Below are 19,071 nucleotides of genomic sequence, written 5' to 3'. Positions count from 1 at the left end.
AATAAATCTCTGCAGTTTACAAAATACTCATCCTGTGGGAAATGACGTAGCAGAAATTAATTTTGAAAATATGCTTGGCTTAAAAATGATGAAGTTTTCCAACTGTCAGCTACAGTTTAAAGGGCATGGAAAGAGCTAAGAAGTAGAATATCAAAAGGAAAGAAAAGAAAAAGTAGGGTATTAATAAAATATAAAAGGCATCAAAAAGATGCTTCGCTGTTTCAAATTCGCATGCAAATAGAAAAATTGAGTAAAATCTTTAGAAAACGATTCAGCAGTAATTTCAACAAATTAAAAACTCATAAAACAATATGATAAAAATTTTGACTAATTAATTAGCTGGGATTTTATGGAACAAAAATTCATAAAAACCATAAAAAATTGACGTTATTTATTCCAAACGTTATCAATTATTTCAGTGACTTTAAACAATTCCCGATACAATTTCAGAGGTATTGAATTTTAACCAAAAACTAAATATAATGAGAGTTCTGTAGAAAAATTTTAAAATTACAACATAATACTTTTATCAATTAATGCACACTATATTAAATTTTCTTTTCAGATTAAAAAAAAGAGAACAAGTTAATTAGAAATAAAGAATATATATTGGATAGATGGACCTCTCTTGGGAGTCAAAACAACAAAAAGAAGTATTTGAAGATTATGCGCTAATTATAATAGAAAGTTATGCGCTAATTATAATAGCTTTTTACATTTTGAGAACTCGTTTTTTTAACTGTCGAATCGAACGAAATGTTAATTTTTTAATGATACTGTAATTTAATATATTATAATACAAAAATTTAACATAGTACTAAAATATTTTTACATCATCTTAAATTTGCAGAATGACCTTTTCAATTATACTAATTTTTTAACATATAAATTAAGTTTCTAATTTTAATAAAATTGAAAGATATTCTAAACATATTTTCCAACAGTACATCTCGGACAAAATAAAAATAAAATTTAACCACTATTTAAATTTCCCATTACACGTGCATAGGGAAAATTAGTTTTTATAAACGTGTTACATCACATTGACAAAAGCTCGAATTAAAAGATAAACATTTTTACTGCAAAACCTTAAAAAGTGCAATTTTCAGCATGTGTCTCTAAGAAATGAAATAAATATGAAAAATGATATTTCTTCGAAGGATAAGTGCCAGGAGACGGTTTCTGTGAACTTTTAAAATATCTATATTATTAATTCAATAATACTGTAATATTTAAAGCAACTATGGTTTATATATATATATATACAAGATGTTCCATTAATCGGGTCGAAGCACCTAATTTCTTAACAGTTAGTATTAGGCATGCACATCTAATTGGAAAAATGATCTAAATGAAGTAAAGAATAATTTTTATTAAGGTTTCAGTCAATAAAAAATTCTGAAGAATTGCGAATTTTATGTACAGATCCGCGGTCTCAAGTGTTATTTTTAGTAAAATATTCTTGAGACACTAACATTTATATAAAATATATAAAAAGAAATCTCCAATCTATTGGGATTAAAAGAGAGTGCATTATGAAATTTTGAATATTACGATCTTATAAAACGTTCCATTTTAGATACTCCATTGACCGTTTCAAAGAAAATAAGCCAATCAGTGCCTGGAGTTTCACCAACGCTGATTTCTCTAAAATTATGAAAATGCTGATTGTCCTAAAATGGTCAATTCCAAACTTTATAACTCGGTCAGATTTGTTAGAAGAAAAAAGAAAAAGCATTTTTTTATTTAAATGTTAGTAGGTCAAAAAAACGTAGAAGCAAAGAATTGTATAAAATTTTGATTTCATAATTTTTTCAACAGCACATGTATTGACTGTAACAAAATAAAATAATAATATTTACATCATTGAAATTCCTTAGAACGTAAAACTAAAAACTGAATTTTATGATGTGACATTTTTCTTTAATAATTCTTTGAGATGTTGGGTAAATTATAAAAGAAGCTATTCTACTGTATATTCATCAGACTTCAATGCTAAACGATTCTTTTTTCTGTATTCATATTTTTAAAAGCATGCTTTAGTTTCAACAAAAAAAAATGTTTAATGAAGCTTAATCCCTTCACTTCAATTTTAAAGCTCAAATATTACAGGAGCTAACAGGAAATTAGTGAGTTAATACTTAGTAAAATAAACAAAATGGTGTAGGTCTTCTTTAATAGTATGAGTTGTATGACTATTAAAATTTGAAGTCGCATGTAAATTGGAAAGAGAGATGTCCTTATAGAGCGGAAGTGTGCTATCGGTTTATGGGACAATGGTTCAAGAGCATTGCAAGTCTCCACCCTTGAACTGCAACAAGAACGTATATGCTCTGAAATTAAATTAATAGCTTTAATAAATCTGACTAAAATGAACTATATGATTTCGTCAAAGGTGTTTTTAACATTTAAATAAGTGAGTTTAAACCAGTACCTTCCCTCCTTTATCGCTGACAATGATCTTCCAATAGCCTCTATCGTCTGAGGAGACATTGTTGAAACTTCCAATAACGTAGCATTCCGCAACTGATGAACGACTGAAAGAAATGACTTCTTCATCAGAGACTGGAGAGAGGCCGAGATAGGAGCGATATTTGCTTTCTGCTTGTTTTAGTGCTTCCACGATGGTCATCATTGGTGAGAGGGTCACGATGACATCGGGTAGAACGCCATCCCTTATTCCTGCTTCCACACGAATTGTTACGCCAGGCTAAATTTAGAAAAAAAAAATTAAATGTATCTATTTTTAAAGTAATAGCTTTGATTATAGATTTAATTAACTTGCATTCATTGCACTATGTGCTTATATATTATTTATTACTAATAAAAAAATTATAATAACGCATTAATGCATAATCCTAAATTAATTTTCTGTTTTATTATTTAATTTAACATATTCATCTGTTTCTATTAATAATATAAAAAGATTATGAAAGATTTAAAAAAGAAAATGATAATATCCAACTTTTTGTTAATTATTCCATAATGATTATCCTTTATTCGTGACATTTGAGGTTGGTATTCGAATAGATAAAACAGAATTAATTTTTAGTTTACTGGATTAATTTTAATCAAAGAAAGAGACAACATTGGAGTGGAAAATATTAGCTCCACTTTAAGCAAACAAAATTTAATCAATTATTGAATGATTTAATGAAGAAAATTTTAGATTTATTTTTGCTGCTATTAAACATAATTATAATTATGGGATTATTCTCCTGTAATATTTTACTTATAAAGAGTATTAGAAAAATATCTGACACCTTGGTTTTAAAAAAAATTCAAAAAATACTTTTTAAAAAAAATTGTTTTGGAATCCTTATTTTTGAAAAGAGCTAAGATTTTTTAATTAAATATGAAGCACTATTACATACCTTGTCTATTAGAAAAGCTGTTACACGAACTCACAATTTTGGTACCGTCGTAACGAAAAAGTATTAAAAAATGTAAAACCCCTGTAACTTTGTTATTTAATACCGCATTTTCACAAAATGGGTATCGGCGGAAATGGCTTAAAGGGATAGGTTTGTTGAGATAGACAAACTGATTAACCGAGTTAATTAATATAGTTAATCAATTATTTTCTCGAAATTTCTATATTACGGAAAACAAGATTTTTAATCGTTCGATTCAGCGGACCTTTTTTATGTATGAGTAACAAATTTCGTCCAGATATTTGTAGTTGTTTTTGAGATATACTTAATTTTGTTTGCTGCAAATTCAGCCTAAAAAAGAGCCTACCTCCTGGGGACCGTATATTAAGTAACTAGAAGTTAATTTTGTTTGCAACAAACCTGTCCTTTTGAGTCATTTCCATCGACGGCGATATTAAATTAAAAAAATTACAGAGGTATTCATTTTTTATGACTGCTTTGAAAATATCTCAGCAATTAGGTTTAAAATAATATTATATAAAAAAAAGTTTTTAGTGTGATAACAGAGGCAAAGAGATGATAACCCAAGAGCTGAGAACTCTATCTATGATCCCATATTGTCATTAAATTGAATCCGACATTTCCTGAATGAAATTTATTTAGTGAATCTATTTATTTATGTTCTCATTTAGCGAACGAAAAATATTAGATAAATATCGAGCGAAAATTGCGGTAAATTGGATGATAGCGTGTAAGCGAAGTGCAGTATTGTCATGCGTACAATTATGGGTTTCACCTGAATGCAACGTCTGACCATCCGCCATCCAAAAGGCTATCCGAAATGACACTTACAAGGGGAGGACACGGGAGTGAAATCTGAGATCGGGATGAGATTTAATATAATGATGGTATACATTTAGAATGTTCATTCAAGAAAATATTTAAATGCAATGGCCAATCAATTTCGAGAAAATGAACCGCAAACTTTTAGTAAAGCTTATATACTGATAACTGGACTCCCGTGCTGATAATCCCGATTCCCGATGGCATGGTTGTCTAGGTAACCGTCTCCTATGCGGAAGGTCAGGGTTCGAACCTGGCTAGGATTTTTTTTAATAACTTTTATTCGATTAAAAATTTACAAATACTCTTAATAATATGTTTTTAATTTTTTTCATCCAAAATAAATATTTATTATTGAAATACATAATAATAAAATTAAACTTTAAAAGAAAAAAATTATAAGTACAGTACAAAATAAAAATAAACTTCTTGCAACTTGCTTCACAATAGCTATGTACCCTCAATAAACACGTAGGATATTGGATCATTAAAATTTTTTTGACCATTTTGAAGCTCGTGTGTAGCATTTTCTGTTGAAAAGTTGAAATTCTTTTCGTGTAAAACTGAACTCGGATCCCTATAAATGAAATGAAAATAAAATGAATAAAAGAATAGAACATAAAAAAATCAACAAAAATTAAAATCAAATAATGAGAATTTTGTTATTCGCCATATCTATAGTCATTTGTTAATAATCATAATTTTAGATTTCCGACCTTATTTCAGCCTTTAAAAAATATGATTTATTTGCATCTATAATTTAATGATCCATTTCTCATATTAATTTTGAATGTATGTTTATTAATTTATCAAAAGAAATTAATGATTTGTCATTTTTAAATTTCTGTAGAAAAACAAATAAAAAAGGTACATAGCTTTATACCATGTAAGTTACTAATTTTAGTTTATTTGCTTTTTTTGAAAAACAATGAATTAAAAAAAACCAGCATACACGAAATGATCTGTCTCCTAATGAAATCGTCTAATAATAATCCATTTTGAAAGAAATATTTTTAGCCAGTGAATGATTCCTATACTCTTGTTTTGGAGAAAAGTTCAGGTTTCATTTTCGGCCATAGTTTAAAATTATGAGATTAATGCCCAAATGCTTTTGCCATAACTCTAAAATGGGATGTTCCTAAACAAGAAGCGTAAACCTAAATTTCTGCACCTTGCATGCATTGAAATTAGAGGATCAGGCGGCTTAAATATTGGGTTAGCAACTAAGTGATTGCGGATTTTAAATGAGAAGGAAAACTCAAAATTTTTGCTTAAAAATACAATTTCATTTAGTTAGGCATTATCCGTTTTTGTCGACGACCTTTCGCCACCGTTCAGGCAGTGTCATAATTCCATGTTCACAAAACTTCTGATTTTTGCAAACAGAAAACCGAATTAGATGGGATTTTACATCATGAGCCTCATTAAAAATTTAACCATTTAAGGAGTTCTGCATGGAACGAAATAAATGGTAATCTGAAGGTCCAAGGTCATGGCTTTATGGCTTTATGGCAGATGGGACAACACATCCCAACATGATTCCAATAAATTTTGGAGAGTGACCAAAGAAATGTGGGGCTTTGCCTTATCATATTGGAAAGAAACATCTTTAAGATTTGCCAATTCTACCCACTTTTCTTGAACTGCGTCGCTCAATCTGGTGAGTTGTTGAATGTCACGTTTGAATTAATCGTTTGGTTTCTAAGTAAAAGTTCAAAGTGCAAAATTCCTTTATAATCCCACCAAACTGACAGCACAATCTCTTTTTTGATGATTCTCAGCTTTTGATATCGTCTGGGCTGGTTCATCTTCGATCCATGATCTTTTCTTTATAATATAATTCAACTATTAAAGCAATTATCACATAAACGGTACGGAAAGTCAGAAAAGTATTCAAACTTTTTCTTACAGCTTACAAATATTAAAATTCAGCAAAACCTCACATTTTATATATCCTCTTTAAATGTATACAAATATTATTGATTTTGGGACTTCAAATTGTTTTCAAATTTCTAATAGCAGGCATTGCTGTTTTATCTTCTTTTCAACGATTCCCAGTATTTAGAAACTTTGAAATATGAAATTTTAAGGATTTGAAACAAAAGAAATGAAAATATACAAGAAAAAATATAAGAAGTTATCTCAATGTATACGAATTTAGAAAATATGTAATTCTGCAAAAATAACTATTTTTTTACTTTTTACATTTTAGTAATTGATTTCATAATTTAATTCTGGATTTCTAAAATTATTTAAAGTGTAAAGTTAAATGACATATTTTTATTTTCATGATTATTAAATGGAAGAAAATTAAGAAAGAGAAAAAAAAGTTTAATATCAAATAAGTTATTAATAACACTTGCTACATCAATTTAAGGTTTACATTCCTTATTTTCGACCTATAAAATTAGTTTAACTAAGACCAATCTTTTACATTTTATCACAACGTTCGTTATACATTGCTTAGTTTAAAAAATAAGTTGAATGCTCTGAAAAGCTGAATTACTTAATATGAAATAAAAAAAATGGTTCATTAAAATTCTTTTTTAGAGTAGCTGAACTCTGGTAATTACGTATTTCAAATTGAAAATTTCCTTTATCTATGAAATATAATTTCCTTTATAAAATTTCCCCGAATCAAATAGAAAATTAATATCATTTTATGATATTAATATTTTTGATGTGATAGCTATATTCATTTGTAGTCTTTATTTGAAAGAAATTACAAATAAAAAAAGGGTTCGTTAATATATCTTTGAATTTTCATTTCGTTCTTAAAGATAACACGGTATTAAAATGCGATGATAGTTTTTAATCGATTCATATTTTTATTATTATTCTTTATTTGTTCATATTTTTATTTCAGCATATTTTTACATCAGTTCTTCCGCAATTCGTTCAATTAACCATCCAAAAACTTTTTTGTTAGTATTTTATAAGTAGTATTTAGTATTTAAAAAATTTAGGCTGCAACTTTATAAGTTCTGTATGCATTGTCATTTCGTTCCAGTTCTAGCAAATTCCAGTTTGTTTGCAGAAGCAATTGTTCAATTCTTCTTTGTATTTTGCATTATAATCGTTTTGAAAAGAAAAAGTTACACTGATATCCTTCTTATATGGCTAACGTATTTATCTTTTATCAATATCTTTCTCCCACTTAATTCATTTGTTAACTTGAGATGAACCTTCCTCCCACTTGAAAAGATGACAATAGCGAATTTTTGAGCAGTTTAGAATTTATATATATATATATATATTCGTAATTATTGAATTGAATTTGATGGGACTTTGTATAGTAATACTTCAGCTGTTGCTTTTTGAAATTTTCAAAACGTTTCTATTCAAGGATTTATAAGACATAAATTTATCAATTAACTAAAATTGCAAAAAAAATATTTTAAATATGATTTTTTTTTTCGCTTACATTTTGTAACAGTTTAATGTAAAGCAATTCTTATTATAATCCATTCATTAAACTTTGAGATATGTCAAATAAAGCAGAAATTTAGTGAGCTAAAGCTACCACTTGAAATAGCAAACTTTTGAATATATTCAAGCTAATTTAATCTGAAAAATTGAATCAGAATTCCAGTTTGACAGTCAATTCGAAACTCGTTCATCTATCTTTTGTTTTAAGAAAAAGACAGCTCGCGAAAAAGTAAGTTAAGTAACTTTTAATGATTGCTTTTCATGGACAAAAGAAAATCTTGATTTTAATATGAGATAATAATCTCTTAAGTAACGAAGAGCTTTGAGATACTTTTAAATACAAAACATGTAATAAAATAAACTATAATTAAATTTTAAATTTAGCTACATGACAAACTCTTTAACGATTGTAATTTCAAATGTATAGTACAAGAGAAAAGAAAATCCATTTTAATAAATAGCTGCTTCAACCCGAGTTGAAATACAAGTATGGTAAACCATAATAAGGATTGGAATCTATATCTTACCGGTGGTTGCAAATTCTGTATCGGGATGAAGAATGACTGTGGATGCTGCTGTTGCTGAGGAGGAGCTTTGGGCATGAATCCAGACATAAAAACCCCCGTCATGAGACCACCATGCTCAGAAGTAGGAGGCAAAGGATGTGCAGGCAGTCGAAGAGGTGGATATCTTGCTGAAGACGATAATGTTCGAGATGATGATTGTCCCTGCGGTGGTAAGAAATCAGGCTCATTTTCGACTCCGGGAGGAGGTGGACGATACCTTGTTCCAATCAGTTCTTGAAGAGCTAAATCTTGTAGGGGATTTTTCGGTTTCACCTATAAATAGTAGTTGAAAAAGAAAATTTTTATATTTTTAAAATAAAATATTGTTGTGTATCATTCAATTTAAATATTGATTGGTCGTAGTCACTAATAAAAAATATTGTAAAAATAATGAATGTGTAGAATTCAAATATATAATTTTATTTTATTTGCTATAATATTTTCTCAAGAAATAAAGGGGTCAGTTTCATTATAATTTTATTTTTTGACTGATGCTGTTGATAATCTGTTAATTGAAGCTTTATGAATATTACTTTATATTTTGCATGATCTATAAATAATTTAGTTTTCATAAATTAAAAGGTAGTGTTTGATTTCACCCTTTTGCTAACGATACGTATAATATGTAATGTTATGTACTAAAATGTAAAAAAACACTTTTGTAATTAGGTATATACTTGCAAAACATTGTGTGGATTACTTAAAAGAAAACTTTTCGTGTAACAACATTTATTTTGAGAAAAGAATCCTATTATAAAAAATATTGATAAAAATCAATTGCAGATTTCCGCACAAATTCTAAATGGGCTTATTTGTAAACTTCAAATCGAACTTTTTATATTTAATCAACTAGATAATATTTATATTACGTTATGTTCCAGATGGAATTTTATCGCTAATAAGATAATTTTATTTTCATTGCATCTTCGCACATTTTTATTTTTTAACGAATATTGACATCCCATAACCACAGCTTTCTAACATTACCTTTTGAGTTCTTTGTCTGTACTTTACTTTTCTCATAATCCGATTGAGTATCACTGTAGGTGGCACTCCTTTTTCTTGGGCTACCGCATAAACCATTTTTTCCATTTCATCAATGGTATAGGCTTTCGGTTCTTGGGGGCAAGATCGGGAAGATAGGGCAAGGCTGTTCAAACCAAGAGTGAGATACAGGACGGTGAACATTACATTCATGATAAAAGAAGATGAGAGAAGACTACACCGCTAGAAAAAAATTTTAATAACTAGTATTAGCTTAGTATATATAGATGTAGAACATTTTTAAAATATGTAAAAGAACACAAAATTAAGTCTCCTTAAAACACCATCTGAGAATTAATTATAAAAAATAAATCTATGCTCAATAAAAATAAACCGAATTTTTAAATTTAATTTCTCTGGTATTTATGCTATGAAAGTACCACAGAATATGCCCAGAGGTCTTTGGACAAGGCAACAACTTTATCCCTTTTAGAAATTATAACTCTAAGTGAAACTACTTGTGAAATGGTCCTTACGACAGTCGCGATATAGTATTTCATACTCAGAAATAAAGTATTGATGTTCTACGGCATTTTCTCTTAATTATAAAAAAAATATTTTTAAATATTCTTTATAAGAATATACTTCTGAAGTAAGATAGGAAAGCAAATAGATATATAGATAAAAAAAAAAAGAAAATCACAAGTTCAGTCATAACTTTAAAATTTTGATTCAAATTGAATTTCCTTTCAAAGCTGCCGAGACCTACGATTTAATGTAAATGAAATCATAGCTCTGAAAATAAAATGTATCTTATAATTTGAAATTTTAAGTTCATAGGCATGTATCAAATTTGTTTACTTCTGGAAAAACATTTTTCAAAATCTATTATTATTAATGTTTATTCGTCGTACAGAATTATTTTTAGTTTGTCTAATATCTCTAGAAAAAGTAACTTTTAGCTATAGAATTTAAGAAAATCGATAATGGAAAAATGTACAGCTCTATCGAAACTTACGATTGCTTTCCCTCTTTTAACAAAATACTATTATACAAACTTGCTCTGAAATTGTATTATATGCTTTAAATATTCCAAACAATGTCATTACATTTTTTTTGTCAATTATTAAAATGAGCAGACGAAAAAAATTTAAAATAATAATAGATAAAAAAAAAGATTTTCAGGCAACCACCAATATTTAAACTAGATAATAAATCCATTAAAACGATTAATTCTCTTCCTTACCCAGGAATAATTATAGATAATTAACTCACCTTGACCCCACATATTATTAATTTACATAACAAATTATGTACTGATAGAAACTGTTAATTGTATAATTGAATTGAAATGACGATGAGTGTTATTAAAAGAATGGTACAAATTGTAGAAGAGATTTTTCTCTAAGACGACGCCATTTGGGGGTGGACGCTTAACTGAGTAACAAATTGCTAAATTATTTACAATTCGATGGGTTTCCTTAGTTAAAATATCTAAATGTTATAGGACTAATCTAACGAATGAAATAAATGTTTTTCTGCGAATATCTCCTCTTCATGTCGTTGACAAAAGTCTTTATTTTAAGCTTCAAATTCGGTATGAAAGTTCTTGGGACTTTATAATAGTTTTAGATGATAATGAATTAGATTATATTAAAATTAATAATGTTTCTATAGTTCATAAAATTAACGATATCTCAAATAATATTGAATATCTTTAATTTTGCATTGATAATTAATGTCAATATTGGGTATAGGATGTACATTTAAAGAAATAGAAATCAGTGTTTTAAATTAGTTCTTCCAATAATTCTACCTCCCAGGCTAGACTAATAGAAATTAGTCAAGCCTGGGATTAGCCTAGACAATTAATTTTGTGGCTGACTGAACATTAGAAATAATGTAAAGTTTAGCATTTTTTCATATAGTCTTTCATTCTTAATACTTAATTCTTATTCATACTTTAATACATTATAAAAAAATTCGTTTTCGATGAATAACAGCGATACTGGGTTGGCTCAGACAAAGGTCTAAGATTCAGAGGGTATGGCACCAGAGTTGATTTTAATCTACTAACAGATAACAAATGCTTAATTTTTGTTTCTGGGCATTATATATTATATTTACACAGATTTAACATTATTAACTAGACGTATTCCTTTATATTTACACAGGTTTAAAATTATTAACTAGATTCATTTGGCCACCAGCTGATTCGCCAGAAATAATGCTCGCTAAAATTTTCAATTAAACATTTTATGTATCTTGATCTTCTAAAGGTTTCTTCAGCAAAATATTTTTAAGTCTCAAGTTTTTATAGTCACATAACTAATAGTATTATAGAAGCCTTACGATATATCGTACTAAATATCACCTTAATTTGCTCTCAGCATAATAATGGTATATTAAACATGATAATAATAATACATGACATGAATAATGGTATATTAAACATGAATATAATGAAAATGATGAAATTTTTCGAATGTGAAATCAGATAAATCATGAACACCATCACATAAAAGTCAAATTTGGATAAAAAGTCATCCAACATCGTATAAAGTAATATAATTATTGAATTTAAATGACACAGCTTTGGTAAAACCTTTATATATCGTGATTCTACAAAGATATTAAGAAATAACAATGATTCATGATATATCGGACTTGGTTTATGTTTATGAATATTAATTATGTAATATGTTTATGAATATTTATTAGAAGAAAATATTAACCGTAGTTTCTATCATAAACATAGAATAAAATTTATCTTGAAAGAGTTTTTATTTTTTTTATTTTCTCGAATACAAAGTTATGAAAGAGAAAGTATTGTAACCATAAAAAAAATGAACTCGAGATTTCGACAAATATTTATGTTTTAGACCTTTCTGAGTTAGGACAAACAACTTTTTGGAATTTTATATGTCTGTGAATACGATAACTCAAAAACACTTTGAGCTAGACGGATGAAATTTGAGTCTAGGCATGGTCTCTAATCCAAATTCGTAGATTTCAATTAATTTTGAGCAAGATCCATTCAGAGAAAGTCTGTGTGTCCAACTGTTTGAATATATATTGAATGATAATTATAAAAAGAAGAGAGCTAAGTGGTTAAGATTTGGCACACAGATTTAGCATTTAAAGTGTTTTTATCCATCAACTTTGGAACGAAATCTGTCAAGAAGTTGATCTATACTTCCACGAGCATGTAAGCAGTATAATACAAAAATTTAGTGATTTATTATAGGAAATTTAGTATGTGACTTTATTACTACAATCGCAATTTTGTGTCGAATTTTGAATTTAATCGGACAAAACGTTCAAAATACATACTCGGTTATCTGGAACTTTTGTATTAACCTCATCCAACGAGTAATCGTGAATAAAAAAGTTGCCAAAAATAGCACTCTAATACTTTCTCTTTCTCAACTATTGTTCGCCTAAGTCATGCAATTAATAATACACAAGTATATTCATTAGAAAGATTGCGGGAAAATTTATGGAAGACCACGCCTGCTGGTTATGAGCATGGTGCTGGTATTTTTCTCTATCATACTTTGACAATACTATTTTCTGAATAAAATATTCTTTTTGTTACTATATGAAATTTCAACAGATTCCTTTTCTGACATTTTTATAATTCAGTGATATATAGAACTTTTCTAATATTACGAATACATATTCTTTTCTCCATATACTGTATTTCTACTGATACTATCGCATAAGATTCAAGTAAATGTTGTTTAATGCATTGAAAAAAAAAAGATTTTTGATCACACTATTGTTTTCCTGAATATGGATGGTGCAATGATTATTTGTAAATCATTACTCATTCCGGCGCCAAAGCCTATGAAATGAGCCACTCCGCTCAATGCCGAGCTATCCGAAGATTTGAATTGACAATTTTCTATATTAAAAAATTTTGATTTATGATAAAAATAATTCCGGCTAATTTTGCCATTCATTTTCTATAAATGCTATCTTTTTTTTTTCTTTTTTTCGTTTGCTAAATATTAATATGTGAAAGATTTTTTTCAAGACTTCTGGTCTTTTTATTCATAGTACATATGTATATTAATTATATTGTGATATACCTATATTCATAAATATCACATGTGATACAGAAGATATCCTCGCATTTCCTCCACAAAAATATTACAGAATTTTTGACGATATATGTATGATATACTGATTTCAAAATTACTACTATCATTATTCCTTGTGAAACAAAAATAAATACTATGTATCGCTCTATACGTTATCGCCTGTTTCGTAGCTTGATATATTAATTATCCTTTTATGCTTGAAAATTAATTCAAAAGATAAATTCAATTCTCAGATGGAATTGGTTTTCAGTTGCAAATGAAACTCCACAGATGTTCCTACTGTAATTGATTCACATTTATAGGAAGTGTGATGCACGTGAACAAATTGCAGCTTTTTCAATTTTACATTAAAAAAAATTATATCGATTTAGGTACAATTTGAAGCTGTCAACTATAATCTCAAAAAACTTGTCTAGTCTTTTATTGAGTAATTGCTTTCAAATAAGAGATTAAAAAGATATGTGATTAAGCAAGCGTAATTTTTCCGTTTGCAGAGGAATTCTGATTGTAATGGAATCTCAAACTTCTAGTTAAATGCATTTTTAGTAACGCAGATTTTCATTAATTTTTTTCAACATGCATTCAAATGTAAGGAAGCAAAGAAAATAATTAATTCAGACAGACGATAAACCAATACTATTTAATTTCGAAGAGAATCAATTTGATTAGGCAATGCAAGAAAAAGAACTAAAACCTTTCCTTTGAATCTAAAAATAGGCAATATACTATCAAGGAGAAAGTACTAGAAACGCAGATTTAAAAAAGAAAAGAAAAAAAAAAAAAAAAAACAGGCACTCTAACCGGATGCTTTAAAAGAAAAAAATATATCAATAGCAAAAGTAAAAACTATATAAACTTGGGAAGCAATTTTAAGTAGTACTCTGCAAATATTTATGACAGATACAGATAGAGTTTTTTTTTATTTCTTTACTTAAGAAAAATCCTTCCCTAATAGCATAATTTCAAAAATTTTAATTTAATAGCAAACTTAAAAATTGCGAATACTATATCCTTAATGTCTGTTAAACTTATTGGAGTAGATAAAGAAAAATAATCTTTACATTTTACTGGACGAAAAGAAAAATAAAAGGAAAGAATAATATTTGATTTTCATATACCTTTAACCTTTTTAAAAATCTAAGCTAAATCTGTTCAATGATTATTTGAGTTTAAGACTTAAGAGTAAATTTTAGCCATATTGTGGAAAACAAATAATGTAAGTTAAGATGACTTACTAAAAATAATGTAATAAATAAATTGAAACAAAAACAATAAATTAAATATTAAAATTTTAAAATGTAAAAATACATTTATGAAAAATTGGTTGTTGATTTATAATAATAAAATTTGAAGATACAGGTAACATATATACAAAACAAAGAGATTGCTGAAATTTATTGGAAATAGAAGGAAATTTAAAATTGGAGTCAATGTTTCCCTGAAATAATATTAGGATTGATACTTAACTATATCATAACTTTTTCATGTTTTGAGGTTTCTTTGGTCATCTTTTCGAAGACTACTAACAATTATTAGTTAAATTATGATTGAAGTAGAAGAATATTCTTGTATACTATCAATTGTAGTTTCTATGGATTCTTCTGGATAGTCTTTAGCCAATACTTTTCTTGTTATACGAAATTGCAGAACAAGTTTCCCATGACTTATAGAATGTTTCAAAAGTTGACATTATAAGATCCAAGTAGATTTAGCGTGCAAAAATAGCTCCTTTAATTCCATGTCATTCAAATTCAAAATGATGAGATGATAGTCAGGTAGTCAAATGATAGACCCAATTTGCTAATACTGTACGTTCTCATTCAGTAAAAGAGAGAGAAATATGGAATTTAATTTTACAATTTAAAAAAATTAAGAGATGTCATATATTATTTTTTATTTAAAATTATTGAGTGTAATACAAATCTGGATATAATTAATTTGCTGTCAAAAAAAATTTTCTGTTTTAAAACAGGATATCCCTTGACTCTTGCATTTCATTTTAGTTAATAATCTCTTTAACAGCTTTTCACCGAAGTTGAATAAAAAATACACAATGAAAAATTTTCAAAGGAATTCTCCTAGAAAACTTTTTTTAATCTTTGGAGATTACTCCTATGCCAAAAAAAATCAGTTATTGTATTCAATATTTAATATATGCATAATACATATCTGATAAATATTAAATTCATAACAAATTCATTATTTAAATATGGAAGACATCTGAAACTTTGGCATCTTATAATAGAATGTTTTAGATTTCATTTGTTGTTTTTCAATGGAATGAAAATCTACGTTAAAAATTCCGTTTGCGTTGCGAAAATTCAAACGCAACGTTTATATTTTTTTTTTTTTTTGTAACTGCTCTTTGAAATTTACTAATCATATCTATTCAGAAAATTAATTAATTGGCAGAAAAAAATTAAGTTTCTCAAGTATTTTATTAATATTTATCATTCAATTATTTGACTGAAAACATTAATCGAATTAAATAGAGGGAAAGTTTAATGATATTAACAGACATGCGTATGAAATGCTAATTTTAGCAAAATTAGCAAGTAAATTGAATAAAAGAAAATGAATCCACGAAAAAAATTTTATATATCAGTTTAAAGCAATAATTTTATATTTCTTGAGATTTAAAATAACATTGCAAAAAAAAAAAAAACGCTATACTTCCTAGCAAACTCTTACAGTATGCGGCTGTTGTTTCTTTTGAGAACATTTATAAATATAATATGAATGATCAAGAAATTGAAGACAACGCCCGATTATTCTGTTCTGATCTTCTGTGGAATATTTAAGAGTTTTGGATTAGATTGCTGGCCTCTAAGGCAAAATAATACTACTTAATGAACAAAGATATTTTTATCAGTTACTCGTGTTCTAAATAGATAAAGATGCTTTCATTTTCTACAGAAACACTCAGTTTTATTTTCATTTGTCAACAGTAATATAAAAATGATGATTCTATCTGTTATGTTCAGTGCCAAAATAAATGTAAACAAAAAACACTTATAAGGCAAAATATGAATTTTATTTTTAATAAAAATATTTTATGGGTAAAATTTGCTCTAATGCTGAGTGTTATGCATTAAATTATTCTAGTATAATATTTTAACTTTAAAGATTCCAAATTAATTTCGAAAGGCAAGTAAACGAACTTTTAATTGCTTCAAGAGTAATTCAATAATTAGTTCAGCAAATTCAAATTGAACCCAGAGCTAAAAATTTAAAATATTACGCAAAAAAATTATGAAAAGATAAATATTCGTGCTTTACCAATATATAAATTTCATGAAAATGTCATATACGGATTAATCAAGATTTTTTATGGTTAATTATAAGAGGAATTTTGAACAAAAGAATAGCATATCTAACAGCTCTGAAGCATTTTCGACCTTTGTTAGGTTTATTTGTTTTATGTAGTTAAACTGGAAATAATTGATCAACAATTTTTACAAACAATTACGTTGATAAATATGAGAATATTCTCTTGTCTTTCTTTCAAATTTTCATATGAATGTGAACAGTTTCATTTGAGACCTCATGGATCTCTCCAAAAATGAATTTTACTCACAGTATCTCACATTTTTTTCATTTAAAAATGGTTAAATAATTCCAGAATTATTTAAGAATTTTTCCTCTATGCAAAAGCTTTCTCCTTTCTGGTAAATGTGAATATCAAGACTCCAGGTTGCCCTAGTAAACTTTCAGAACTTTTGCTTCTTTAAACGTTATAGTTTTTAATTTTTTTTTATGTTCTCTGTTAAATGTTACAGTGATTTCCTCAGTTGCGTCTCATTTCCTATTTCAGTATTTTATAATGTAATTTTGATCTTCCTACAATGAGCATGCCACATCATGAACAGGTTTGACTATTTTTCCTTACTAAAATTTAATTTATTCCCACATTCACATTGAAGATTAGTGATCAGACACTTCTTTCTAAAAATCAATAACTTTCAGCCTTTCTAATAACGAAAGACATAATAGTCCAAAATAAATATATATTTAAGAATAATGCAATATAATATTTAAAATAGGAACTATATTACTTTCTTTATATAAAGAGCAAAAAAAGTATTATAATATTTAAAAAATATTTGTAAAAAAAATCATTCTTTATTCAAGATAAATTTATCTTCATTTTTAGACTTTTGAGTAACAAGAGCAATATAAGTAAATAACATTCACAAATCACAATTAAGGAATTAAAAATATTTAAATTATGAATATTGCTCAAAAATTTATATATGTAACGGATATTGAACTTTCACGCCAGTTAAGCTCCTGCTGTTAAAACAGTTTTCTTTTCGATAAATAGCACAAAAATAAAGATATACCATTTTTTACTGATAATTATTGTTTAGGTAGAAATCGAAAAAGGAAGTACCATATACATAAATTAATTTATTCATTATTAAAAATTATATAATGCATCTATTAATAGCATTCATTTCTAGGTTTATTAAATAATAATGGTAAAACATTTCATTAGAATATAGAAGAAATAAACTTAAAACATACTTAAAATGATACATAATTGGATTCCTTAATTAAAGAAGTTACAATTGTTTCAAGGTATAAGTAACAAAGTTATAAAAAAATTAGATACAGTGATAGAAGAATTGAGAATTCTTCAAATCAAAGTTTCTTCCTGTACATTCAAGCAGTTATAAAAATGAAATATAATGTGATCTTTTAAAACAGCATCACAGCCTTACTATTTTGAAATAAGTAGTTTTGGCTTTCATTGATTAATCTTTGAAATTAAAATCATTAAAATTTGGGCTTGTCCATGGAATTTCAGATAATACAAAAGGGCCATACAAATATATTATCGAAAATATATGCAGCTGAAACTTGGATATAACTTTCTTCTGTTTATGATAATTCATTCAAAAATGGTTGTAAAACATTTAAAATGTTAAGCAATTTTTAAGAAATAATCCATGGAAATTTTACAACTTACACTTATGCTCTTTTCTCATTGATAATATAATTCACTTAATATATGAATAAAACTAAATATTTTTTATTTAAAATATAAGAATAGACAATAGAATCTTTCAGCATTGAGGTTTTTTATGTACTGCAAAATAATTTTTATAAGTGGAATAACTGAGAGAATTATTTAAGAAATGTTTTTCTAATCCCACAAAATATTCACCAAAATAATAAAACAATTTCCAAACGATAAGAACGATAATATATTTTGAAATATCCATTTATGTTGCATTAAAATGTAGCAGTGTTTAAAAATAGAAGCACTTCTAAAAAAGTTTCTTCATTGGTTTATAATGAAATTAAACCTTATTTGTTAGAACAAGAAATTTCAAAAAGCGTATTAAAAGCCTTGTTTAAATAGAAACTTACTCATTATGTTGAAATAAAATGTCCTTCATTCTTTATTATCTACAATGATTTAGCAAAATGGTCAAGATGAAACAGTGACAACAATGAAAACGATTTTAAACTCACTTCAACAATGAAATAAATTGTAAAATATTCTTAAAATATTTTTTAAATGATTGAAATTAGGAAATGAAGTATTCCGAAAATATTTTTATCATTGAAAGGAATATTTTTTAATTTTAAGAAGATATAAAAGTTTATTATTTTAACAGCTTAACTGTTTTGACCGTATGCCATATATGCATCGATTTAGCGAATTTTGATAGTTGTAAGCAAAAAATAAACCATTCATAAAGATTATAATTCAATAATAAAATTACTTCGAATGCATAGATAAATCAAGTATTCAATGGA

At 26.9% G+C, this 19,071-nt stretch overlaps 1 protein-coding gene across 2 annotated transcripts in view; it reads right to left on the bottom strand.

Moving 5' to 3' along the window:
- LOC129966995 (uncharacterized) overlaps positions 1 to 19,071 on the bottom strand; it is a 52,809-nt gene that overhangs the window by 1,449 nt on the left and 32,289 nt on the right. The window contains exons 1-4 of one of the 2 annotated variants that reach the window (XM_056081621.1): positions 14,770 to 14,816; positions 9,200 to 9,439; positions 8,174 to 8,485; positions 2,435 to 2,710 (exon numbers count right to left, since the gene is read on the bottom strand). In XM_056081621.1, coding sequence (XP_055937596.1) covers positions 2,435 to 2,710; positions 8,174 to 8,485; positions 9,200 to 9,409 — 798 coding nt within the window. In that variant the 5' untranslated portion in view covers positions 9,410 to 9,439; positions 14,770 to 14,816. Of the gene's footprint in view, positions 1 to 2,434; positions 2,711 to 8,173; positions 8,486 to 9,199; positions 9,440 to 14,769; positions 14,817 to 19,071 lie in introns of those variants that run through there. The other variant, XM_056081620.1, reaches the window with a different exon arrangement.

This window comes from Argiope bruennichi, chromosome 4 (genome assembly GCF_947563725.1).
Source record: "Argiope bruennichi chromosome 4, qqArgBrue1.1, whole genome shotgun sequence".
Taxonomy (NCBI): domain Eukaryota; kingdom Metazoa; phylum Arthropoda; class Arachnida; order Araneae; family Araneidae; genus Argiope; species Argiope bruennichi.
Note: the sequence above shows the minus strand (reverse complement) of the source record. Positions and strands in the feature narration are given on the sequence as shown.